Below are 27,685 nucleotides of genomic sequence, written 5' to 3' on the forward strand. Positions count from 1 at the left end.
GTTCAGACTGGCCTGGAACTCACTCTGTAGACCAGAAGAGCCTTGAACCTGTGGCAGTTCTTTCAGCTCTGCCTCCCAAGTGCTAGGATTACAGGCACTTGTGTGATCCCCAGCTCTTTGCAAACAATTCTCACAGAGAATTTAGAGGCTAGGGAAACTGTTCCGCAGCTGTCTCAAGGCTTGTTGGTTCCTGTGGGGCAAGCCAGTTTGTCCTGTATCCAGGATCTTCAGTTTGGCACACTGATGTAGCATAAGATAGGCCGGCCCTGTCTGCACCAACTGTCCTGTTTGCACGCTTTGGGCACAGTGAACCTCTCTTACCAGTTCTGTGGGTGATGGGAACTGTCCCCCATCCAAGTTCCTGACAGGACGGCGGCAGACCTGCCATACTAACCCATCTGCACAGGACAGCCACCACAACGGGGAGTGATGGCCTCAGACGTCATCAAGGCTGCTGCCCAGAAATGTGAGAAGCCTGGGCCCAGACGTGAGCACACGAGGACTGCTGGGCACCCATGGGCCTGTCTGTGTGGTGCAGTTTTCCTAAACTGTGATCTACCTTGTGTCCTAGTGGCTTAGGACTGTCATTCCTGCAAGCTTTAATCCAGGGGTGAAAGCACTGAAGCCCAAAGGTGGGCAAGCACTAAGTGCGGAGACCACCTTCAGATGATTGACTTCAGAGACTTAAATTGCGTCGTCTGTGGTATTTTCCTAGTCATAGTCTTTCTGATTTTTATGTATGACTACATGGAATTTGAGATCACTTGAGGCTGCAATTAGTTTTAAAATTATGTGGTTCAGTAGCCTGTGAGAGACCCCACTGTCTTCATAGCACCCAAAAGCCAAGTGCTCGTGGGACAGGACCCTTTCTCCCTGGCCACCTTGAAGCTGTACCTTACAATGGAATGTTATTTTTATAAAAGACACTCCTCTTCTGCCCTCCAAAGACTAAAGGTGAAGACAGGCTTTGGCCTCCTCAGCCTCTCAGGGCCCCAGGGAAGACAGGGAGGGGTCCTGCTCTCTGTGAGAGGTGTTTCTCAGGGAATTCCCACATCTTCTGAGGGCTACTCAGCATAGCAATGCTGTTTTTCATTTTTATTTTAAAGCCCTCCCAGTGCTTTTTCAATGGGAAGCTCAAAGTTGTTGCTATTGATAGCTGCTTCTCACAGCTTCTCACAGCCGTGGTGGGCCTAGCTGGAATTCTTATCATTTTCCTTCTAAGAGGAGCTAAATCTGGAGTTTACAAGCCTTGTTTTTGAGGGCGACATCACGTTCTCAGCACGATTTGACTCCAGCTTTGAGACCAGTGGGGCTGGGAGGAAACATGAGTCACAGCTCAATTGAGCCCTCAGAAGAAAAAACAAATCTACCTGAAACTTTCACTTGGTTAAAACTAAACTGGGCATAGTTTGTCAGCTCTCCGATGAGTCAAAGAGAGCCAGTATGCAGGCAAGGGAGCCTGTTTAGAATCCTGTTTACATCTGCACACTTGTACTGGGCAGGACTGGGGGCGTAGACGCAGTGTGTGAAGCTCTCAAACAGTAAAGCAGTGAAATTCAGCCCTGGGTCTTCGGTTAGCTTCCTTTGAGAACCACATAGTAACATCTGCTGATTTCTGAATCTGTGCAGCACTGTGCACGTGTATGTGTCTTTGTGTGGGCTTGCATGCACGTGTGTGCATGTGTGCCAGAGGGATGCTTGGTATCATCCTCAGGGAGGATGTCCACTTCCGTTGAGGGCTCTCTCATTGACCTGGAGTCATTAATTATGCTAGCCTGGCCGACCAGCAAGCCCCAGGGATCCTCTTGTCTCCACTTCCCCAACTCTGGGATGCTGGGGGCTGAACCTAGGCCCTCATGCTTGTTGGCAAGCACTTTACTGCCTGAGCCTCCTGCCCTCCAGCCCTCTATTTATACACAGGTTTTACTGTGTAGTTCAAGATGGCCTCAAGCATGCCACCTTTCTGCCTTAGCTCGTAGGTTTGGGATTACCAGTGTGTACGGCCACACTCGGCTCCAGCTCCATCCAGCACTGCAGGGCCAGCCTGGTTCTGGCCTTCCGCAGTTGCAGCTCCCTTCTGGCTCCCATGATCCTCAGTGTCTAGACATTGTGATTCTCTGTTCTGTATGTCTTCATGCAACTGAAGTAGACTTGGACCTGAGTTGCTGAGAATTTTCTTTGGCTGTGGGTGTATGGCTAAGGCCCTCTCCAGTTAGAGCAGACGCATTCATGGGGCTGTAGGCTTTATGAACTGGGTGTAAAACACAGCTCCAGTTTCCCCGACTTTACCAGTTTGGGTAGAATATGTGTAGCTCTGCCCTGTTTTTCAGGGTAAACAGGGGCAGGGGTGTTCATTTTCTCAGAACCTGCTTTATATGTGTTAGGAATATTTCTTAGACGAGCCTCTCTCATTGGTAGCGATCTCCTAGCCTATGGGGCCTTTCCCTGTGTCCTACCTGCTCTGTACTGTAGGAGTCTTGCTTTTCAGGCAGGAGTCACTGTCTAGTCTCCCACTTCTCCTAGGCAGTAGTATCCTTACAGCCATTCTAACTGTCCAGTCTTGTTTGCTATGGGGAGGGGATAGCTCATGGTTTCAGAGGCCTTAGTTTATACTTGGCCCAGTCATTTTGGGGTCTCTGATGAGGCAGGACGCTGTGGTGGCTTGGGCATGTGTTGGAATTAAACTGCTTATCCCGTAGCAGCCAGGAGAGCCCGCAGAAAGAGGAAGGGCCAGAGACAGAACACATGCTTCAAGCTTGCCATAGCCACACGCTTCACCTAGTGGGGTCCTCCTCCAACATTTTTGCAGCCTCCCAGGAGCCCACCATATTATTAACTTTTTTATGCTTATTTGTGATTGTGTCTGTGTATGCACATGTGCACAGCACAGTGTACATGCAGCAATAAGAGGGCATTTAATGAGAGTTAGTTCTCTCTTTCCACCAAGGACTGAGCTCAGGTCATTGGGCTTGGTAGCAAGCACCTTTACCCACTAAGTAATCTAACTGTATCATTCATAAATTATAAATCTATACATGGACTAATCTGTTGATGAGCTTGAAGTCCCATGATCAGTCACATCCTGCCTCAGCCTCTTGAGTATGTGGTACATGCAACACATGCCCCTTGTGATCACAGTTTTGTGTCTTTGGACACCTACATATCACTGGGCCTTTGGTGTCTTGTCTTTATTTTGTTTTCTTTGGATACTTGCCGTGCATGTGCTGAGATGTGCTCTGTGATGTGGTAAGTGTGCCCCCGCCCCCATCTCTGGTTTTTAGCTTCCCCTCCTGCCCATATAGCCTTGGGAATGGAAGTGTCCTAGAGTCCCTCCATAGCATGGGGTACTGTTTGACACTGCAGCCTAGCAGGGGGGCTATGTCTTTCCCTTTTTGAAGGATGCAGCCAGCGTTCAGTTTCTCCTCAGACCTCAGACTCAGGTTTAATAAAGCATAACTTTTTGTCATTCTGTTCAAGTAATTAGCCTGTTTTCTCTCTGTTTATACATTTCTGTGTTTATAGCACACTCTGTAGGCTTAACATGCCATGACCGTTCTTTCACAATGTTAGCAACTGTTTCTGCTGGACATAGTAGCATATGCTTTTAATCACAGCACTCAGGAGGCAGAAGCAGGTAGGTGTCTGTGAGATTGAGGCCAGTCTGGTCTAAACAGCAAGTTCTAGTCAAGCCAGGAATTACATAGACCTGTGTAAAACAACAAAAAGAAAAAAATAGAAAAAAAAGAGATTTGCCTAAAGAAGCATTTTATGGCATTATATTTCTGCATGCAAGTATTTTTTATAGAGTGCATAATGTTTTTACTATCTAGTAATGTGCCTCATATAATTTTAAAACTAGGTGGTGGATGTTGAGACTGGCTGGCAAATACCTGTTGCAGGAAGTTCAGTGTTAAGTTTTGTGTGACCCGACTGACCAGTGATTGATCCCAGGTGACCTTTTCTTCCCCAGTAGTCCCCGGCGGTACTTCCTGCTGTCCTCTCAGATGGCCATCCATCCTGAGTACAGAGAAGACCTAGAAGCCCTTCAGGCCAAACACAAAGAATCAGTGTTGGTCCTAGACAAATGCACCAATCTCTCGGAGGGTGTCCTTTCTGTCCGCAAGCGCTGCCACCAACACCAGGTCTTTGATTACCCCCAAGTACTGCAGGTGAGTGCCACTCAAGACCTTGCCAAGCGCAGGACAGGTTGCTGCCGTGGAGTAAAACTGACCCCAGTACCAGAGCTGTTTTCCATAAGTAACTGCGGTAGTACTCAAGGGGAAAAGATGCGGCTCCTTGCTAGAGGTGTAGACCATTGGGACCTTGAGTGGATGGTGTGTTTATGTTGTGTGGGGCCAGTTGATCTGTAAGGGTTAATAATCCTTTCAGATACCCATTATACTTTGAAAACAAAAATCCTCTTGATTTCTAAGAAGCTGTATAGGCAAAGCACACAGATGTATCTTGCTCTTACTCTTGTGTTCATGGTCTGGAGAAGTGACCTTCTGTAAGGTGGCCAGTTGCATCTCTGAGCCATAACAGCCCACAGGGCCACAGTTGGCCTGTTCTTTTTGCTCTGGCTTTGGGATATTTTGTCATCCACAGCATACCCCTCACTTCCATCATGGGTGTGTTCTTCCGTAATTACAAGGTAAAGTGGTCCTTTGGGGGCGGTTTATTGGCAGACTATTTGACATTCCAGGGCATAGAGGGCTGGGAAAGGAGAATCAGAGCTTTGCTCATGTGAGCGTTTAAAGTTGAGGCAGGTTAGTTCAAGGAGAGCTATCAAGGAGGTGAGGTCATCTTTTTGGTATTCACGTATTTATTAATTTTTTTAAATAGCCAGGGAGCTGGCCCATTTGAGATTGTTAAAAGGTTCTCTTGAGAAATGCTATCTTCCTCCCGAGTTTCTGGCTAATAATGGTGGGGATGCAGCAGTGTCTGTAGAAACCTTTGTCTGGACAGGAAGAACTGTCGGCATGTGCTCACATCTAGCCATGGCTTCTTGGGTATGCAAGCTGCCCACTTGCGGCCCAAGTGCCTTGTGCATCTTGCCCCTCAACAGCTTCTCTCCTGCATTGAGTCCAAAGGCATTTGGGAGATTAACTTTTCCATTTTTTTCCCCTGACCTTCCCCTTTCTATAATGTTATTTTTAAACAACATTTTGTTAGATTATTTAGTGTGCACATGTATATACATGTGTGTGTGTGTGTTACATATGTGTACACACATGCCATAGTACAGTGCATGGAGATCAGAGGACAACTTTGCTGGAGTTAGTTTGCTCTGTCTGTTCTGTGGATCCCTGGAATCAAACTCGGGTCATCAGGCCTGGCTGCAGTGTCTTTTTGGTTGAGCCATCTCATTAGTCTCAATAGTACACTCATGTGATTCAGTAATTGATGTGGGATCCCCCTCTGTATGCTGTGAATATGTTTTATTACCATTGGTTATTAAAGAAGCTGAAAAGCCATGGCTTAGAAGAGTAAAGCCAGGTGGGAAATCCAAACAGAAATATAGAGAGAAAGTAGGCAGAGTCAGGGAGATGCCATGTAGCTACTGAAAGAGACAGATGCCCTGAAACTTTACCAGTAAACCATGAACCTCATGGTAAAATACAAAATAATAGAAATGGGTTAATTTAAGATGTAAGAGTTAGCTAGACATATGCATAAGCTATTAGCCAAACAGTGTTGTAATTAATACAGTTTCTGTGTGATTTGTGTCTGAGTGGTTGGGAAACAAGCAAGCAGCCTCTGCCTACGAGAAATCATTTTTAAGATATAATTTTATTTTTCAAATTTACATTTATTTTCTGTGGGGATGTTGTAGGGAGCAGGCCCTTTTGTTCCAACTGCCCACCTAGCTTACTCCCAAAATAACCACACAAAAATTATATTAATTAAATTACTGTCTGGCCTATTATCTCTAGCCTCTTATTGGCTAACTCTCACATCTTGATTTAACCCATTTCTAATAATCTGTATATCACCATGGGGTTGTGGCTTACCGGGAAAGATTCAGCATGTCTGACCTGGCAGCTCCATGGCGGCTCTCCCACTCTGCTCTTTCTCCCAGCGTTCAGTTCTGTCTTCCCTGCCCACCTCAGTTCTGCCCTATCAAAAGGCCAAGGCAGTTTCTTTATTCAACCAATGAAAGCAACACATAGACAGAAGGACCTCCTACACCATGGGGGAAATGGGGGACACAGAATTTTTTTAAAAACAGGGTTTTCCTGTGTAGCCCAAGTTGACTTTAAGCTCACTATCCTCCTGACTCCTCTTTCCAAATACTGCAATTACAGATATGAGTCACTTTGCCTGGCTTTTTCCCTGACTTTAAAGATGAGGTCATGTTTTCTTTTTTCATCCTTTTGTTTCCTCCTAAAGAGACAGAAATCAGGGAAAACTGGAAGTAAGAGAATTAGGATCTCATTTTGGGGCGCAGTGCCATGGCACCCGTTCTTCCTCTGTACACATACATTGAGAGGTATGAGAGAGTGAGTGAGGAAGAGCTTTTTTTGAGAGTTCGTTTTTGTTGGTCTTGTCTCTAGAAGCTATCATTTTAATGCCTTCTCAAGGCTCTGTGTACCTTTAATGAATAGCTCCTATAGGCAGACAATGCAAGTGCCTTGGGGACTGAAAGAACAGAAATTTCAAACCTTCCTTATGAGGACCCTCTAGAGGGTCTGTCCCATTGCAGGCTGTGCTGAGGTCCAGGATTAGGCATTATTGAGACCACATGCTACATATGTGTACACAGTTCGTGGGTGCTGATGGACACCAGGACCTCATGTGGTCACCTGACCAGAAGCAGCCTGTGATGCTGGCTCTTAACATGTGCAGAATGCCAGCCCTGGTAGCACTTGGGTTGCACTGAAGAATTAAGGTGGGAAACTCTGCAGCTAGCTGAGCATTTCCTATTTCACAGGTGTGAGGTCCTTTGGCAGTTTCTAGATGCCTTGTCACTGCTTAGCCTTGGGGGAGATGCCATAATGTGCAGGCATCCAAGTAAGTGATGCTAGAGACGTCTTTGTAACCCTCAGCATTCTCTTTTGTTGCTGCAGGAGGCTACTTTTTGTGTGGTCCTTCGAGGAGCTCGGCTGGGGCAGGCAGTGCTGAGTGATGTGTTACAGGCTGGCTGTGTCCCGGTTGTCATTGCAGACTCCTATATTCTGCCTTTCTCTGAAGTTCTTGACTGGAAGAGGTAGGTATACTGTCTAGTGAACTGTAGCTGGTGGCCAGTATTGGAAAGGAAAGCCTTTCATTGTGGTACATACCTGGATTTGAGAACTGCAAGTTGCGGATGCCTAACTTCTAAGTCAGAAACATTCCAAAGTGTGAAGCTTTTGAGCACTGTCAACAATGCCACAGTGGACAATTCCACACTTGATATTATGTCATAGCTCACAGTCAAAATGCCGATGTCAGGAGATGCAGAAAAAAATGGGGTGGAAGAAAAGATCACTATACCTGATGCACATGCATGATATTCTCATAATGAAGTTCATTATGTAAGACGCAAGCAAGCAAATAAGTTCTGTTCTTGAGGGTGGCCAAGGCCGTGTGAATGTGGCACACACTGCTTGGCATAGTTCTTCTGAGTATTGCTTGTAGCCCCAGAATGGCCAAGAAGATTCAGATGCCAACACTGAGCTCATGTGCTTAGTGGCAGCCATACAGTCCTCTAAGAAGGAACCGTTGCCACACTGTCTTTCCCAAGCCATCTGTGCATTCCAAATAGATTAAAGTAAAATCTATATCTATATCTATAGCTAGATAGATAGATAGATAGATAGATAGATAGATAGATAGATAGATAAATATTGAAGTATAAACTTTTATAGCCACTTAAGTTTGATAAGAATGGCAATTAAAGGATGCTAGTATATAAATTACATTCAGGTTGTGTGCATCTCAACAAATGCACAGAACATAAACAAATCTTCATATTTATATTATGTCCATGCAGATATTCCAAAATCAAAGGTAGCTTGGGACTGGGCCTATGATAAGGGATTCTGGCCACTATTACTTTAGCATGTTTGCAGCACTGGGCCTAGGGTAAGGGATCCCTGGCTGTTATTGCTTTAGCACATTGGTTTAGAGCAGTTCACAGAGTCCAGTGGGCCGAACCCACAGGCTAGCTGTTTGTAGAAGTAAAGTCTTATTGAATCACAACTGTACCCCTTCATTTGTGTGTTACTTGTGAAGTGCCGAGTCATTGTGGAGACTGGGTGGCTTACAGAGATACTTATTTGCTGGCTCTTTCCACAAAACAGTCCACCTCTGGGCTGGAGCAATCTAGACACAGCTGGAGAGTTTCCTCTATCTGCATGAAAGCTCCCAGGTAACCGGATTCATAACTGCGGTTGAGCCAGTGCTGTGGAGTTGCCCAGTGTGATGGCTGCCAGTGGAGAGAGAGCCTCTACTTCAGTGAAAGCTTGGGAACTTTCAGTGAAAGCAGTGAAAGATGCAGTCCCTGCCTGGTTGTGGTCGCAGGAATTGCCCCTGGTCACATGTGTTATTTCCTCAAGACTGGGGGCAGACTGTTAAAATTTAATTTCCTTGCTGTATACCCTTCATCTCATGTCTTTGCTAAAAATATTTAATTGCTTTCTCCTCTCCCAACTCTTATGATCATTTATCCAAGTCCAATAGCATAGGTGTTTGAACAGTTTGAATAGTACCAATCGGCTAACCCTCATCCATCTTATGTTTATTAGAAAGCCTACTGTTTATAAGATGGTATTTTATAATCCTGCATCTGAGGAGGTTAGAATCTAAGGGGAAAAGAGCCAGGGATTCAGGGACAAATGCAGATCCTGCTTGATTGTGTTCACTTCTCTGGGCTTTACTTCCCCATAACCTCTCCAAGTAGCACGACCAACTGGAAACTGAGTGTTCAGATATCTGAGCCTATGGGATGTAGTGTTCAAACCTTCATCAGCACTGTCAGCTGTAGGTTTTCTTTTTCTTTTTTTTTTTCAGAAGATTTTTTTATTACTTTATAAATAATATCAATCAAAATGTCCACTTCTTCCCCTCCTCCCACTTCCCTCCTGCTCTCTCCTCCCTCTCCCCTTTCCCCCTCCAGTCCTAAGAGAGGGCAGGGAACCCTGCCCTGTGGGAAGTCCAAGGCCTTCCCCACTCCATCCAGGCTTAGGAAGGTATGCATCCAAATAGAATAGGATCCCAAAAAGCCAATACATGCAGCAGAAACAAATCCCAGTGCCATTATCATTGGCTTCTCAGTCTGCCCCAATTGTCAGCCACATTCAGAGGGTCCAGTTTGATCCCATGCTCGCTCAGTCCCAGTCCAGTTGGATTTAGTGAGCTCCCATTAGATCAGGCACACTGTCTCTGTGGGTGGACCAACCGCTTGTGGTCCTAACTTCCTTGCTCATATTCTCTCTCCTTCTGCTCTTCAACTGGACCTTGGGAGCTCAGTGCAGTGCTCCAATGTGGGTCTCTATCTCTGTTTTCATCTGTCGCTGGACAAAGGTTCTATGGTGATATTCAAGATAGTCATCAATCTGACTACGGGAAAAGGCCAGTTCGGGCACCCTCTCTTCCACTGCCCAGGATCCTAGCTGGGGACATCCCCGTGGACACCTGGGAACCTCTCTAGATCCAAGCCTCTTGCCAACCCCAAAATCGCTCCCTTAATTAAGATATCTTCTTCCCTACTTCCATATCCGTCCTTCTTCCATCTCAACCATCCCACTCCCCCAAGCTCTCCCCAACTCTTCCCTTCTCCCTTCTCTCTCACTCTCTCCCCTTCCCCCAACCCCACCCCACCCAACCCCTATGCTCCCAACTTTTGCCTGGAGATCTTGTCTGCTTCCAAGTTCCAGGCAGATCTATATATGTTTTTCTTTGGGTTCACTTTATTACTTAGCTTCTCTAGGATTGTGAACTATAGGCTCAATGTCCTTTGTTTATGTCTAGAATCCAGCTATAGGTTTTTCCAAGAGGAGCCAGGTTAGGCCTTTTTCAAGGAAGCTCTCTGCTTAATGATGTGAGAGCAGTGAACCCACAGTCCCCAGACGCTGTGATGTGACTGGTCAGATTCTGGCTGGGCAGTACTAGGAGAGTGATAAGACATTGGTGAGGGCCTTGAGGGCAGTGGCGTAGTGGGTGTGGAAGGGGACTTCTATAGCTTCAGTGTTGTGTTGTGGGTGAGCAGCAGGAGGGCTGTGTGTGTGGAGTCAGGAGTCTGAAGTCAGATAACCAGCTCTTATTGGCTAGCTTTGAAATTATGGTAGATTGGCTCATCTCTTGGTTCTCAGTCCTGTCTCTGCTGCAAAAATCGTTTACTTGTTCAGCAGATGTCCTGAAGTCCTGACTGTGGGAGCAGCACACCGAGTGCTCCGGGTACAGTGTGGACGGCTAACACAGTGGACGGGAGTGGGAGCTAGATTTCAACAAGCATTTTTATGCAAGTGTGTTGTACCCTGTGTACACTGTCCTTGTGGAAGTCTATGCCAGTCTCCCCTTCTCACTCTACACCCAGTCTAATTAATTAATTAATTGTGGGGCGTAGGGCACAGGGCAGACCTTTGCTTTCCCCAGCTCTACTCTGGTGTAGCTCTGCTGCCTCTGCAGGAGTTCCAGCCCTTCTTCCTGCTCCTGTGACTGCTTCCTGTCACTGGCTGACCCTGTAGACAGCATGAGCCTGTTGGAGCTTATTTAGCTTCTCGGGCCTTTTTGCCTCCACCTCCTAGTGGTTTCCCATCTCAGCACCAAGTCCTCGGTGGCCTCCAAGGTCCTGTGTGCATCACTGCAACCTGCCCTCCCCCTTTCTGCTTGATCATGTTCTCCTCCATCCTGTTTACTCTGTAGCAGCCACAGGGGCCTCCTAGCTGTTCCTGGATGATGCCCAACATGATGTGTCCTCGGCCTTTCACTCATTAGCCCCGTGCCTGGAGCTCTCTTCCCACAGACCTTCTCATGCCCTGTTCACCCCTCTTCCCTCTGATGTTCTCTGTTGAGTTCTCAATGCCCAGAACACAGTGGGACTGTTACAAGTAAATGCTAAATCAATGGATGGATTTGTGTAGAGGCTAAATGGGGGAAAGTAATTGTTAATTCTGGGATTGTAGAGCAGGGTAAGGAAGAGTGGACAGGGAGGACATTTCCCCTGCAAAGGCTGGTGAGACAGAACTTGCTGTGGTTGATGGCAGTTATGCCTGGGAGGGCAGAACAGATGGGGAAGGACGTAGAGCTGAAGGAGTTTGGGGGGGTTTGTTTCTGCTCCTGAGAAGGGAACGGGACAGGGTATAGTGCTGCTTTCTGGGAAGGTCTGTGCACATGTAAATGGTTCTATTGTCTCCAGGGCATCTGTGGTAGTCCCAGAGGAAAAGATGTCAGACATGTACAGCATCCTGCAGAACATCCCACAAAGGCAGATCGAAGAGATGCAGAGACAGGTAAGAGGCCAATGCTGAGACACCTGGCTGGGGAGGGGGTTTGGGGGTGCTGGAGCAGTGACTTGGACACAGTGGCTCTTCAGCCAAGTACACCGTGGGGGTGTGTCTTCAGTGTATCTGCTGCTGACCGGAGCAAGGGCTAGGCGAGTTAATGAGGAGGGTTTCAGGCTCTGCGGGGTGGGGGTGGGGGACACCCAGTGATCGCAGGTAACAGCAACAAAGACAGCCAGGGAAACAGGGCAGCATGTTTGGTTGTGTGCTAAGGAAGACAACCTTTGTGGCAAGTGGTCTTGTCCTCTATTTGCCTTTTTCCTGCCTCCTCCGGAGACCTCGCTTGACCTTTTGACACCCTGTCTGGGTTGTGATAGCCTGGAGAACTTCACTGGGTTCCCATTCAGTCTCATTGCTCTCTCCTAAAGAAACCTAATGGGGCTTCATTGTCAGGCAAGTTAAGGAAATCTCAAAGATGGCCCTGAAGCTAATGCTGTGATCATCTCTTTTGTTTCTTTTTATGGATTTTTATTTTTATCAGAATTATCCACATGGGCTAGAGAGATGGCTCAGTCAATAAAATGTTTGCCACAAAAGCATCGAGGATCTAGGTTTGTATCCGTAGGACTCATGTAAAAGTCAGGCTTGGTGACAAAGACCTCTAACTGTGAGGTGCTAGTGGCGTGGATACTGGCTGATCCCTGAAGCTCATTCTAGGGACAGGCTTAAGAGTGAGAAACCTTGTCTCCAAAAAATAAAAATAGGAGGTGTCTTAGGGTTTCTATTGCCGTGAAGAGACATCATGATCACAGCAACTCTTATAAAGAAAAACATTTAATGGGTTTCTTACAGTTCAGAAATTTAGTTCATTGTCATTATGGTGGGACATGGTGGCATGCAGGCAGACATGGTGCTGGAGAAAGAGCTAAGAGTCCTACATCTTGATCTTCAGGCAGCAGGAGTCTGTGTCAACACTGGGCATAGCTTGAGCATAGGAGACCTCAAAGCCCACAGAGACATACTTCCTCCAACAAGGCCACCCTACTACAACAATGTCACACCTTCTAATAGTGCCATTCCCTATAAGCTTATAGGGACTAGTTACCTTCAAACTACTATAGGAGGATCAAGGAAAGACCTGATGTAGACTTATGGCCTACACACACACACACACACACACACACACACACACACACATACACTTGCATACAATGCATACACGTTCACACATGCATATATACATACACACATATACACACATACACACACAGAGGAGTGGGCGAGGGAGATGAGTGAGAAGAGACTTGGAGATTTTCAGTGTACAGCCCATGTCTTTAACCTGGCTTCTCACCTTTGGCCAAGTGGCCAGAGAACAGACTATATGGATACGAGTGTGTAGTCACCCAGCTGCGGGATGAGGGGACCCAGAACTACCTGCTTCCTAAGTGCATTCTCAGCCTGCCCAGCTGTTGCCCACCTTTACTCTGCTCAGCCCCTTCTGGTCCTGCAGCATGGAGTACAGCATCCATGTACTGTGGTTGTGTTTTCCAGTCTCTTTACCATGTGCTGTTGGCATCAGGTAAAATTTCCCATCACTTGTTGTCACTCCAGGGGTTGAGGAGAGAGGGAAAATGGCTGTACGTGGTCTGCTCTTTGTACTTGGATATTTGTGTCAGTAATTTTTCATCGCTATGACAAATATTGGAGGTAGTTATATTATAAAGAGGAAAGGACTGCTCTGGGCTCACAGTTGAGCAGACTCCAGACTGTGACTGGTAGAAGACAGCAGGGTATGGTGGAATAGAGCTGAGCAGAGCAGTTCACTTTGAGGACCATGTGAAGAGAGGAGAGGAAGGGCTGGGAGCCCCATGGTCTTCTTCAAGGGTGCATCCCTGTGACCGGAGTGCAAACACACACCTTCTAAAAGCCTGCTGTCTCCTCCTTCTGCCTGTCACGAGCCTTTAATACAGGCCTTCAGGCTTGGGTGACATGCCAGCTGTATACCCTCAGGCTAGGCTCTGCCTCCTGTGGCTGCAGAGAGCCCGTCTTCAGAGCTTTGCCATCCTGGTGGAGAGTAGCTTGCTGATGCTGACAGCCTCCCCGCTGGCTTCTCATAGCGGGGAGTTCCTGGCTTCCTGTCACTCCTCACCACTGACCTCCTCTGAGCTAGTGAATCTGAGATCAGTTTAGGAATTGCCATATTTTCACCACAGACCTGAAGCATGGGACGAGTGCCCCTTGATGAATCTGGATGTTTGTGTTCTTCATGCCACTTTTTAGAAAGGTCCACCCTCCTCTGACTCCAGTGTGCTGGGACTGAAGGCATTTTCCCTCACACCATACCTGATGGTATCTTTGTTTGCTAGATTAATTATAGAATCATACACTAAATAAGATTCCACCGCAAATAAGATTCTACTCTAGGAATGTTAGGGAGAAACTGGGGCTGGGCTAAAGATGAACATGTTCTGTCCAGTCAGTCTCCTCTCTGCCGCTCCGGCCATGCGTAGAGAAAGAGACCACTTGCTTTGGAACAGAGCCTCTCCTGACAGCCCACAGAATGGCTCGGGTGGAGTTGCTGGCCTGAGACTGCCTGACTTGGAATTAGTTGTCAGTGGCAGGCTAGGAGTCACTGGGACAGCTGAGATGGAATGAACGGAGGACACGTAGAGCACGCTGCTTGTTGGTTATGAGCTGGAAGATGGACACTGGGCCCTGGATCTGTCTGCACTAATTGTGTTACTCTTCTAAGCATGGAGCTGTGTAGACTTTCATTTTATCATCTGTGCACTGAAGGGCTTCACTACTCCTCTCGTGTTCCAGGTAGCCATTTAACAACTCTGTGGAAGTCTTATCTCTAACAAGAATGTTACCATCCCAACCAGCACATCATTTAAGAGAGCTTCTCTTCCTGAATACTCATGAGGGCCCCGACCTCCTCTGCTGGTGGACACCTCCATCATACCAGGCTCCCCTTCTCACTCCTCCCTGCTTCCCAGTGCTCATTTAGCAGGGCCTGCTCCCTGACTGTCCAAAGTCCCCTGAGGTAACACATCAGCCAGCCTACCTTTCCTGTGGATTTTATGTTTGCCCAAGTGATCTCTTCTGTCTCCCAACCCCACATTTCAAATGAACTGGACTAGTCCCAACTACACATGCTTGAAATAATTCCCAGTTTGAATATAAAGGCTAACAAAATTAAACCCTGACTAGAAACCCATAGCACCGTCCCCTCCTACAATTTGTAACAGCTTCTAATGTCTTTTGACATTGCCACACGTTCTCCTTGGGCTGGAGCAATCGGCCCACATTATCTGAGAGCCAGCAGTCCACTGAGAAGCTAGCTGTCTTCTCTCCATTTGGAGAGTTTTAGTCAGTGTCCTGCCACTATAAAACAGTATCAGAGGCATTGAGCTTAAAGGAAAAGTTCAGATGCTCACATCTGATGTCTGTCAGCTGACTGGTCTGGTCTGTGATGAGGGCTGTCACTGTTAATGCTGGGATAAGTGTCATGAGAGAGCTAGAGGGGACTGTTGAGCTCTACAGCTTCCTTTGAGGGCACACCCCACTGATCTGAGAACCCCTCACTTGGCCTCACTTCTTTAAGGTCATAATGTTTCCCAGTGCCGCCATCTTTTGGGGGACCCAGCGTGTGTGGCAGCATGTGTGCCCTTGCTCTGTAACTGCTCGTGCTGTCCTTTGCCTTCTGTTTATGTCTGTGGATTGAGCTTGACCTTGGGTGGAGTGTTAAAACTGCTCATATACTTTGGTGAATCCTCCCTGGGGAGCTCAGCTTCGGGTCTTTCTGTAATCTAGGCATACGTCTCTGCAGTCCTGGGGCCTCAGACCTCCAGGTGAGAGGTGGGCAGGAACTGACACAGGGCCTGGGCATCCTGAGGTATTCAGAGCTAGAATTTAACAACTGCAGGAACAGTTTTTGCCACCAGGGGTCTCCATCCACTGTTAAGTGTCTAATATTCCTTCCAAGGATTTAAATCTGGGGAAATCCCAAATGCCAGGAGCTGCTTGCTTCTCGAGGGACGTGTTCCTTGCTGTGGCTCTCTAGAGACCATTTTATTCAAGTGACAATTCAGACATTTGCTCTAGCAGCATGGGACAGCACCCAATACACACACACACACACACACACACACACACACACACACACGACAGGTGAGAAGGGGGTAATTAAAACAATAGAAAGGCCATGATCTGAGTGTTTGGTACACTTGTTATCATCCTGATTGTAAGTGATAGTTCAGTTGTCCTAAGAGAGGCATGGAGGCAGCCATACCTAAGGACATGACTGGAACCCTGACTAGAAGCTTGTAGTTAGGAGAAAAGTGTCTCCAGAAGATAGTCCTGAAAAGGCCCTTCCTTCTGAGCAGTGTGAGCACACACACTTGGAAAGTCTAGTGGTGACTTGCACAGCTTTAGGAGGGAAGTTAAAAGCAATCCCTTCAGTTAGTAGATGTGACAGCTGGAACAGTGACACTGGTTCTCAGTTGTACCTTTATTGTCCTGCATGCTAATTAACTAGCTCATTGACTTACTGAAGTCCTAATTGTTTTTTTACGGAGAGAGGAGAGATTATGAGCCACAATAAGGCTCTTTGACTCTGCCTAGGGCAAAATTATCTTGAGGTACAGTGTTTACCCTCAAAGCTGCTTTCAAAGATGGTGTTGGCGTTCCAGAGTACACCCAGCTGAGATGGAAAGGATGACATTCAGGCTGTGACCGGCAGGGCATGTGGGCTGGGAGATGGCCTTCTGAGTAGGTCTGAGAGACTAGCTTTGTTTTGTTAAAAGGCAGGAGAAAATTTGCAGCTCAGTGTTTCCTCTGCTGTCAGATGGCTCTTTTATGCCCCCAGTATCCCTTGACTCACAGGACAAAGTGTGCAGGCTTGGTCTCAGAAGGCTGGGGAGATGCTGGACTGGCTAGTCGGAGATGTTTGTGTGAAGGGGGAAGGTGTAAGTGGACCCCCAGTTTATCTGTTGAGTAGAGTTCCCAAACACTGTTTTATTGGTCAGTGGCTCCCCTAGCAGTGACCTCTAACCCCAGCCACACTAGGAGGTGGAAGTCAGGAGCCTGCTTTGCCTTTGAACTTTCCTTTTGTAATCAGTTGATTTGGGGCCTTTGAGGTGGTGGGGCCTTAGTGGCTTGCCTGTAGTCACCAGCACTCAAAAAAGGTCAGCTGTGAGTTTCTGTTCTGTTGTGTCTCAGTATAATTTCGTGGGTGCCTAGTAAATACGCCACATGTCTGTGCTGAGAGAAGCCTCAGAGATGTGAGCAGACCACTCTTAGCAAACAGCGCCCTTCTCACTAGCACTGTAGTAAGGATCCAGACTGAAGAGGAGAGGCCCTGGGGCAGGAGCTTCTGTGTAGGAGAGGCCCCTCCAGGGCGCTCTTGTTTTGCCTCGTTTATGCAGAATCTCCACGAATTGAATTCCAGTATTTGGTTTCCATAGCTATAGTTAGTTGTTTAGATGCCACAACCTTGAAGGGGAGGACAATGGCACAAATGGATCTCTGAGATGGGTTGGAACGCTCAGTGTAGTGGACAGAAGCCCAGGCAGTTTTGCAGGCTCCCTGTAGTGGGTCTGTGGACAGTTCTTCAGGGTATAGAGCCTTTGTTTTGTTCTTCATGCTCTGCATTCTCAGTTCATATCAGTTTATATACTGTCCCCCAAAGTTGTAATTATCGAGCACCTCAACTCCTTACGTTAAAGTTTAATCTGTTAAACATTTATACTTTTTTAAATATGGGTTCATCTATGTCTTACAAAGCTTTTTTTTTGTTTAGATTATTTAAGTTTTTTTGTTTAGATTTTCAAATTTTTCTTTTTTAATGCATGAGAGTGTTTTGCTTGCATGTATGTCTGTGCACCAGCTGAGTGCCTGGTGCCATGGAGACTAGAGGAGGGTGTCAGATCCCTTAGGACTGTAGTTATAGACAGTTGTGTGCCACCCTGTGGGTGTAGGAAATTAACTGCTGACCCACCTCTCCAGCCCCTTAATCTTCTGTTTTAAAGTGTTCTGTGATTCCCCAGCTGCCCAGATCCTGTGTGTTAGTTGAGGATTCCTTGTGCTGCTGGCCCAACTGCTCTGTCCCTATGGTTATATGGTATAGTCTGTGTCCATCTCTCCCTCACCCCGACCCCAGCATACCCAAGTTTACAAAGCAGACTCTTTCCACGGGAGGGAGATGGGCTGTTAACAGAGCCATCCAGGCTCCACAGCCCAATGCAGGCGAGGCATACATTGTTCTGGACAAATGTGCTCAGACCCCAGTGTCATTTGGCCTGGTCTGTGGAAGTCAAGCTGCATTTCCAGCCATTCAAGCTGACTTCTCGCCTTGCCTCGCCTTCCTCCCCAAAGTGGGTGCTTGAGACAGTTCCCCTGGAAGTGCTTTAGGAAGAAAGGGTGCCACTTCTCATTTCCAGTGTCAGTGCTGTAATTTGTTTGATTCTTACTTCTCTCCCCCAGCTGGGAAGTGGAGAAGTCTTTGTTTCCATAGGTGAGGGCCTGAGCTAGTGCAGAGGCACAAGAGCCTGATCTGCAAGCCTGCCGAGCCTAGTTCAATCCCTGGACCCATGTGGTGCACGGAGGGCGCCAGTTCCACGTGTACCAGCACACGTTGCACACACACGTAATGAATAGACAAGTAAATTATAATCTTGTAACTTCATACATACACATATAATAAATAAATTGGTAGATTATACTCTTGGAATTACAAACACTCACACATATACTCTCTCACATGTACACATGTAATAAAAATAAGCTTATTATACTCTAGAATTGCACACACACGCAGAGAGAACACACACATACATGCATACATGCATGTGCACATACATACTCACTAGCTCACACACAGAACTATTTCCCTTCAGTCCTGACAAGCCAGACTTTCCAGTCTGCTCTTGAAAAGCGTGGTGCTGGCAGTGTAGCTCAGTGGTAGAGCGCTTGTGACGCATGTGCAGGGCCCCGATTTCAGACCCCAGCATGACCAGAGAAGAAAACTGCTACCGAGTCATTTCCCCTCCTAGGGAATGCTTTCTGGGCTGGAATCTTCCCTTGAAAGAGTAGTGAGTTCTGGTGCCTAGAGGCCCTGTGGTCAGTGGGGGAGCCTCTCCGAGCATTACCACTTGGGGGGAGATTGTCAATGCATGTTTTTTTTCAGTAGTACTGTGTACTCTGTGTTTGAATTTCCCCGTGTATATAACCCCACACTGAGGGACCAATCTGTGCAGTTGTTTAAAGCCGGGTAAATAAGGGTGGGTTTAGTCCTCATCTTAAGGAAGAACATTGCTCTGTGTGTATGTTAAACTGTTTTTTGAAACTTTGGTATTAGGAACCTTGTTGGAAAAAGACTTTTACCAAGTATCTGATCGGAAGCCAAGAAAAGCCTTTTAATAGGACTGTCTCAGATTTATAGTGCACTGGGGCTGGAAATAAATTTTCCTGTCTTTAACTTCGGACTGATTTGCAGTTGTTTGGTATAGCTTCTGAGATTTAAATCCTCGAGGTCCAGATGGAGAGACCATAAAGCTGTGTTCTCTGGCAGCCTTGGTATGTCTTGTCCATTTGCGAGCATAACCAGGTAGTGTCACAGCTCGGCTGGCTTGCTGTGATACCAGCGCCCATTCATTGCTTTGGATTTTCTCCAGAAATTCACTTACCTATCAAACGAATTTATGTGGGTGTATAAACTTAAGCGTGTAGTATGTTTTGTGTTTGTAAGTACACATGTCTGCACATACATGTGGAGGCCAGAAGTTGATTTCTGGTGTCTTCACTATTACTGCCCCTCTTAACTTTTCTGAGATGGGGTCCCTCATTGAGCTCAGTGCTCACCACTGGTTTCACTGGCTGGCCAGAAAGTCCCAAAGAGTCTTTTGACGTTGCCCTCACTCCTACGCTCACCCCAGCCTCCAGGTAAATCTATTCTAAGCACAGGCTTTCTTCACAACATTGCCTTAGCAAGTAAAGGAGGCTAAAAGAAGGCATTGTGTAGGAGTGTGGCCTCTTCTTTCACAGGGTACCTTCAGCTACTGGCACAAGTAACAGCAGTGATACAGGAGTCACAGGCTCCTGAGTGCACTCAGGAGGTCTCCTCAGGAGTGAGCTTCACCACTGGGCCCTGTGCTAGAGAAGAGGGGCTGAGCTGTGAGGTCTTTATCCTCTTCTGGAGATCTGGTAGATAAGGGACAGCAAGATAAGCATCCCAGGCTGGGAGGGTTCTCAGTACCAGCAGCGAAGAGCTTCAGAGTGAATTAGAAGGCAGGGGGTGAGTAACACTTGGTCAGAGGGATGGTATGTAAGAAAAAGGGGAGGCTAAATAATTAAAATTTTGTAAAATTCAAATCTTCGAAATTATCCAGGCATTCCTGGGGACCTGATAACCTTGCGGACACACCTGAGAGCTAGAATGCTGGAACCCAGGTCTCATGGCGCCTAGTCTGGTATTTTGCTTTTTGTTTTTATGTGATATATGGCAGTGTTTTCCAGCCTGGAGTGAGCTAAGGTCAATTCAGTGGGTCACAGCTGGCATCTAATTGAGAGAGAGAGAGAGAGAGAGAGAGAGAGAGAGAGAGAGAGAGAGAGACTGAGAGAGACAGAGAGAAATAGGAAACTATCAGAGTGTTATATAGTGAAAGCAATTATTTCCTCAAACATTGGCTTTCTTCTTGAGTTGGGCTAGGGCTATATCTCAGTGGTCGACAACTTACCTAATATGCACAAGGCCCTGTGTTCAATCCTTAGCACCGAAAACTTAAAAACAAAAACAGAAAAACCTATTTTAACTTGCCATAGAAAGCAAATGTACGTGTTTTAGCCATGAGTCCTGATCCAGAAAGGTTTTGTATGGCAGTGAATTCAGATCCTTAGCTCCAATCTGCTGTAGGTTCTGACCGTGGCCTGCCCTTAACTTTCCAGGCTTTGGCTTTCCAGTCCTAACCTGAAGTAGGGAAGACTGCATTCTAGAGGGTTCACCCACCAAATGAGCTCATGTATTTAATATATGTGGGCTCTGGTCCCAGCTCCGTGCTGGTGGTCATTCAGTAACTCCTGGGGCTTGCATTTGAATTTGGGAAAGGGCCTTCTGGTAAGAGCGTGGTCTTCAGGAACCACAGTGTGTTAGCAGCAGATGTACTATGCATTTGCTTCTGGGCTTGGAAACTTGAAACAGAATTGAGTCCTGTGGGTCAGGCATGGAAGGAAGTTCGCCTCTGTTCTTTTCTCATGATCAACAAGGCTCCCAGGGAGCTAAACATCACTGATTCCCCAGCTGGCCTTTTTGTTTTGATCCAGTATTATGACTTTCTCCCCTCTCCAGTGAAGTCAATTTTTACTGTGTTTTTCCTTCATCTCATCTCTTCCCTGCCAAGTCATGATTTTTATTCATTTTTGAGAGGAGGATGCTAAAAATTAAAAAAAGAGTAAATATCAGAGGAAAATTAAAATGCAAATTAGCATCTAGATAGTGGGCAGCAGTGAAGACCTGGGTTGGGTGGGTGTGACTACATGCAGGGACTTTTCCTGGGGACTTGAGGACGGTCACATGCCTTCAGAAGCAGCAGTTGTCACATCCTGCTGGAAAGAATGGGATTTCGGCCTGATTTTTCTCTACTTTCTGCTTTTCCCCTTTTCTCTCTGTTCCCTCAGCCTCCCGTCCTCCACCCCTTTCTTGCCAGGGCAGTGCTATCTCATATTTGAAATCCCACTGGAGAGCAGAGACGAGTCTCAGCCCCCAGACGCTTCGGGCCAGGGGCTAAAACACTCCCATAAATCTGAGGCTCATTTTAGTGCCATGGTGAAGCTGTGCGAACGGCTGGTCTCCGTGGCCCCTGCCCTCTCCCTTTACAGGCTGCTTTGGCTCCTCTCTATAAAGAGGCCCAATGGAGTCATTTGGACATTCTTATCAGTCTGCTGACAGCTATATGGCCTTTCTGCTGAGTCCCCAAGCTCAAGCAGGCGTGCGAAATTTTTGATATTAAAATTAAAAAAAGCTACCAGGCAGAAGGGACTGGGTTGTGCAGTGGTGATTGGGGGTGAAGCAAGGTTAGCTAGGTCATTAACTTTTGTGGGTCTGACCTCACTATTGGCCACTGGTAGGGAGATAGCCAGGATGAAGCTGGCATAGAAAGGAGCTCCCATCTTTAAACCCATGCTGACAAATGCTCTTCCCCAGGAAGCTTGCTGTCCTGCTGGGAGGTAGGCAAGCCCAGGGATCTGGGGTAGCCAGATTGGTGGCTGTTTCTTTCCTAAAGGCAATGTCTGGACAGTTGTAGCCTGCTGTCTGTGTGCCCGCAACATTGCTGTTATTGGAGTTAAAGGGACGTTGCTGAGTCTGCTTCCTGCCCTTTAGACCCCATCCTTAGCCATCTTCCCAGAGTTCTTTGTGGGGACCCCAGGTCCATCAGTGCCTGAGCCTTCTGTCCCTCCCCTGCATGGAGAATAGGCTGGGAGCTGCCCCTTCTTCACCCTTCCCACTTTCCCTTTCTTTCTTTGCTGGAAAACTCTTGTGGCCAGCAACTGAAGGGAAGGAAAAGCCATTACCTGGATTGAGGCCAGTGGCTTGATGAGAGCTCCAAAATCTTTGGCATCTCCTGCCCAGAATGCTTTTCCAGGCATTTTGAGCCTATCGTTCCCCCACCCCCGCCTCTCTGCTTCCCAGCCTTACCAGCTGGAGGGTGGGAGTCCTCTGTCCCTTTGCTCTTCTGACAGGGCTCTAGAAAAGAGTTAGTGGTGATAAGCAAAGTCCAATAGACATATATTTTTAACCGCTCTGTATCCCTTTCTGTTACAAACACATTATTTTTCTCCTTTTTAGTAGTTTTCAAACATGATCAGTTAAGAGAGTCATTTAGTTTGAGGTTGAGACAGAAAACAAGGAGTATTTGTGGTGTGGTAGTCAGACTGGCATGTAGCATGTAATGTAGGGTTGAGCCAAAGTCAAAATGCTGGTCCTGTTATTTTTCATACAGCTTCTAAAGAGAGAGTAACTATGGACAAAATCTAAAGTGCAACTAAACCAGAGTCTCAGACTCCAAAATGGTACAGTTACTTTCTCTCTGCTTCCAACTAATAAATTGATAGCTTGTGATTTAAGATAATGAAGTAGGTGTAATATCTTATACCATATTTTCAATTTTTTTAGGGTCAACTTATTTTTTATGTGTATAGATAATTTGCCTGTATGTCTGTCTATGTACCACGTGAATGCCTGGTGCCTGTGGAGGTCAGGGGCGGTATTGAATCCCCTATAAACAAAGTTATGGATGGCTGTGACCTGCCATGTGGGTCCTAGGAACAAACTGGGGTCCTCTGCAAGTGTATGAAGTGCTGCTGGCCACTGTATCATCTCTCCAGCACCCTCTTGTATTATAGATGACTGTACGGAATAAATGTAAACATGGGTTGTAAATATGTGGTTGAGCCCTTTCTTTCGGGAGTTCAGGGAGGACCAAGTGGCCACTGTTTCCTCCTTGGGCATCAGCAAGGAAAACTGACTGAAACTAACCACAGTTAATCCCTCATAATGAATCCACAACATTGGGGCTGGCTTCAGGAAATGGCCTCCCCAATAAAGGTATTAAATATTAATTTGCAGCTTGCATAATAATTGTCTTTGGGCTGGTGTCCCAGAAGGTGAGATTTGTTAAATTTCTGAGAACTCCTTATAGGAAATGTCACTGTGGATTTTGTGAATTCATTATGTAACTACTTAGAAAAAGATCTTGCAAGAGGTTAGTTTGTAGATGGTTGAAGTGATATTTGGTTTATTTTCAAGTCTTCAGTAAGAGCTAAACTGACTCATAAAATACACATGGTCCAATGGTGCTTAACACACTACTATTTTTGATAGCAATTGAAGTAAAGAATTTTTGTCTATAGTTACAAACGCTAAGATTAAGTATGGGTATGAATTGTCTCTCTCAGAATTGCAGGAACTAAAAGAACTTGAAATTGCATACTTATTTGGGACTGATATAATTTGTAATTTTATAATGCTGTGATTCATCTTATTATGCTGGGTTGTGGGTCTTTGGAGCATAAGATGATGATTACATGCATTTATTTCACTGTTGTCACTGAAAGTCTGCTAATACTGAAGGAGCCCAGGAGTGGTAGTGTTGCTCTCTCTGCAGAGCATTCCTGACCGTATAGGGCTCTTTAATATGAACACTTAAGGGCTAACTTGTTAGATTTAAACATGTACGTTCAGGTTGGCATGCTGTTTCGTGGGAGTGTGCCTAGTGCCGCAGTCCACAGGTTCAGTTCCCCAGTGTCATTATCTAACTGTGTTTACTGTCTGTGGCAGTAGGGATGTTAGTAGTGACAACGTGCTTTGCTGGTTATCTTTCACATCCCAGTGCTTTTTCCTAGAAGGAATAGCATTTTCTTTTTAAATGTTTGAAGTCCACATTTATATTGAGGTGAATTTAAATTTCAGCCTACTAGGATCCGACCTTGAGATGCTTGCCCAGATATCACTTGTATTTTAGAAAGGTTCTTGAGCTTTGCTTGTGACTTTGAGCCACAGGCAAGAGTTGAATGTCGCTGTGTGACATTCTGAGAAGGGAACAAGGAACCCCAGAGCTGGTGAAACTTGGGAGACTGTGGTGCAGCCTATAGACAGCCAGCTGACTGTACACTCTGCTGTGCTCTTCAGCTGAGACTGACCAGTCAGACACTGATATTTCCCTGGATCTACTTCTCTAGTAAGCTCTAGGCAAACTGCATATGATGTGACCACATTATAGTCTTGGAATCTTAAGAGCAGAGAAGAACATAGCTTTCTTAACCACTCAGCTGCTGACGTGATTTTTAGGGTTTAGGTGCAGGGGGGCTCAGAATTCCCACTGTGAAGACCATTCTGGGCCATAGTTTGGACACAAGGATCTCTTGAGAGGTCCCTCTATATAGATGGAAGTTTCTGTCCCGCCTGGTCCTGCAGCCATTTAGTCCCAAAGAAACACACAAAGGCTTATATTAATTATAAACTATTTGGCCTATTAGCTCAGGCTTATTGTTAACTAACTCTTTTAACTTAAATTAACCCACAATTCTTATCTATGTTTTGCCATGTGGTTTGGTATCTTTTCTCAGTAAGGCATTCTCATCTTGCTTCCTCTGTGTCTGGCTGGAGACTGACTCTGTCTTTCATCTCCCCAGAATTCTCTTAGTCTAGTCGTCCCACCTATACTTCCTGCCTGGCTACTGGCCAATCAGCGTTTTATTAAACTAATACAAGTGACAAATCTTTACAGTATACAAGAGCGTTACCCCACAGCAGGTCTGTAATGTACCATGGGCAGTCTCTTAAGGCCCTTTTGTAATGGGCCACAGTCACCCCCACTCACTGGGGTAAAAAGAGAGGAACACAACACTCTGCTCAGAATCCTGCTCTGAGGCAAGGACTTAGGGCTTTATGTGTCCCAAATTTCATGAGAAAGAGGTTAGAGGTTGGCTCTCTAACAACCAGCAGCAGTTCATAGAGGATCTGGGGCCTCTGCTCAGGTAGACTGCTGTAGACTGCTATGAGCATTGCATCACAGGAGTCTGGTTTGTTTTTTTTTAAATTATGTGTGCTATAGTGGAAGGAGCAATGGGGGCAACCTGACTGCTGAATTCATGTCCATACCAGGAGAACGAACCTGCCTAAGAGTATCTCCCTGCCACTATCTGCAGCTGCTCCCTAAGGAAAACAGAAGAGGGCCCCATGCCAATGTGGTAGCTTTGGGGGTGAGCAAGCTTTCAGTTGTGCCCTCAGAGTCCCTTGGCATGGCGTGTGTATGTGGTGTTTTAATTAACAGGGGCAGACCTTTCAAGTGGGCCTGCTTGGAGAAAGGCTTGTTTTATATTTACCTTCTCTAGTCAAACAAACACATACTTTCTTTCTCCTGGTTTTAGCATAGCAAACATGGGAAATCTCACCCCAGGCAGATTCCTTTATAGCTGGCTGACCCAAGTTGTACTCTTATTTGTTTATTTTTGATGACAGACCTTGATTAAAGGTTTCCAGCGCACCTTTCAGCTCTTTTATGAAGGGAGCTGGGAGAGGCGGCTGCTCTGCTGCTGGGCCCTGAAGAAGCTCCCTATCTAGCCTGAGAACAGTGGGATTTGGAGGCAGGATGACTCCGAAAACTGAGCAGGCAAGAATGCAGTCTCTAGTCTCTTTGTTGAGAGAGTTGACCAAACATAATTTTATTGGTCAGTGGCTCCTGCTTTAGTAACCTTTCACCCCAGTGGCTCTTGAAGGTGCAGGCCATTGGCCGGCCTTGCCTTTGAACTCCTCATGGCTCCTGCCTCCTCAAAGACTCCCAGTCAGGGCTTGTGTTTTGCTTAGGACCTCGCCTCACAGCAGGGTCTCAGCAGTTGCGAAAACTGATCCACCCTAAGACCTTTGACATATTTGAAGGTGATACCCCTGGGACTGGAAACCTATGGCTTTCTATTTCAGGACCTGTCTGTCACATGTCAAGAAACATGACTCAGGCTTCCCCCTTTCCCTCTCTGCGCCTTCTTGTTTCCCACAGGACAGGAGGTCGTTACCCTGGGGTATTTCCTAAGAGTGATCACAAAGCCTCTCTTACTGTTTTCTCCCAACTTCCCCCAAGGTGTTTATTCTGAGAAAGTTGTTGTGAAGAGTGCATGTGAATACTAAGTTGTTCTCAGTGTCCAGGATGTCACTGATGGTGCAAGGACCAGGGCTTACATGCTTTGTCCTGATGCCTTCATAACAAGTCTGAGTCATAAGATAGCCCAGCGGTCCTCCCCACTTTCAGGAACAACTCGATCTTGCAAGAGGACAGAAAGAGCAGGGTTTCCCTCCCACCTCTGCACAATTCCTGCCTGAGGAACAAGAATCAAAACTTTGTTATTTAGAAGCAGCTCTAGGGGTACATAGACATTAGATGATTTCAACTTAGCATCTTTGGCAAGGAATTAAACTTGTCTTTCTAAAAATATTCAGTAGAAAATTTACCTTCTGTTTATGATGCCTTTAGCCTAGGTGAGGTCTTGAATGGAGGGGCCTCAGTAGAGGCTCTTTGCTTTTTCTAGAATGCAAACAGCATACTGTTGATAATTACATTGTCTTTAGCAGAGAAGACAGGACAGTGTGTCAGGGTCTGTGTTCAAAGCAAAGGCTATGCAATGTCTGCTTTTGAGCCCTGCCCTCCTGTGTATCGCAAGAAGTCACTTGTTGTTTCCTGGCCACCTGGATAACTTAGACCTAAAATAACCACACAGAAACCATATTAATTAAATCACTGCTTGGCCCATTAGCTCTAGCTTCTTATTGGCTAACTCTTACATATTAACTCAACCCATCTCCATTAATCTTTGTATTGCCATGTGACCGTGGCTTACTGGGTAAAGTTCACAGCATCTATCTCTGGCAGCTCCATGGCTTCTCTCTGACTCCGCCCCTCTCACTCCCAGCATTCAGTCCAGGCCTCCCCACCTAGCTCTGCTGTACCCCTCCCTGCCCTGCCACAGGCTCAAATCAGCTCTCCACTCATCAATGGTAATCACAGCATACAGAGGGAAATCCCACATCACCTGTGGTCATGAGACATGTCTGGAATATACTTCTCAGTCAAGGAAGGGTAGAATGGTGGTTTCTGTCAGCTACTGCACTGGCCACTTCTGAATGAGGTAGCTATCATTCCGTCCTGCAGAGAAGCAAGCCAGCCTGAGAAGCCGAGTGCATGACAAAAGGATTGGAAGAATTTGAAGCCTGTGATTTAAAAGTATGAAGTTTTATTTATGAGATGCTTTGGTTCTTTGCTTAGCACCTTTTGAATATGATAATCATCAGAAATAATTTTTTAATGCCTAGTTTAGGGAAGCCACTGTACACAGTCCAGAGTGGTGCAGGCTAAGTGCTTCATGCTCTTCACAGTCAGTGGTCTCAAATTGGGATGTGGCTGTCAGTATGCTGTCTGTCTGTTCCTGTCTGAGTTAGTAGGTGGGACCTGCCATTGCAGAGTAGCACAGGCTTGGTGGCTTAAAACTAGAAAGGTGTTCCTCACAACCTGGAGCCCAAGTCCAGGATGAACGGGCAGCATTAGATTCTCTGAGGCTTCTTCTTGCTTGCTGAAGGCCACCTTCTCCCTGCCCCTTCACATACTGTCCCTTGAGCTCATGTCCCACTCTGTCCTAATTCTTTCTTGTAAGTACACAGATTGGCATAGGGCACACTGTAGTAGCTCATTTAGACCCAGTCACCTCTTTAAGGGTTC

The 27,685-nt window shown here is 46.4% G+C and overlaps 1 protein-coding gene across 2 annotated transcripts in view; it reads left to right on the plus strand.

Annotated features, from left to right (window-relative positions):
- Ext2 (exostosin glycosyltransferase 2) overlaps positions 1–27,685 on the plus strand; it is a 143,154-nt gene that overhangs the window by 20,809 nt on the left and 94,660 nt on the right. The window contains exons 5-7 of one of the 2 annotated variants that reach the window (XM_013352730.2): positions 3,971–4,169; positions 7,068–7,207; positions 11,339–11,432. In XM_013352730.2, coding sequence (XP_013208184.1) covers positions 3,971–4,169; positions 7,068–7,207; positions 11,339–11,432 — 433 coding nt within the window. The remainder of the gene's footprint in view (positions 1–3,970; positions 4,170–7,067; positions 7,208–11,338; positions 11,433–27,685) is intronic. The other variant, XM_005364121.3, reaches the window with a different exon arrangement.

This window comes from Microtus ochrogaster (assembly GCF_000317375.1).
Source record: "Microtus ochrogaster isolate Prairie Vole_2 chromosome 14 unlocalized genomic scaffold, MicOch1.0 chr14_random_1, whole genome shotgun sequence".
Taxonomy (NCBI): Eukaryota; Metazoa; Chordata; class Mammalia; order Rodentia; family Cricetidae; genus Microtus; species Microtus ochrogaster.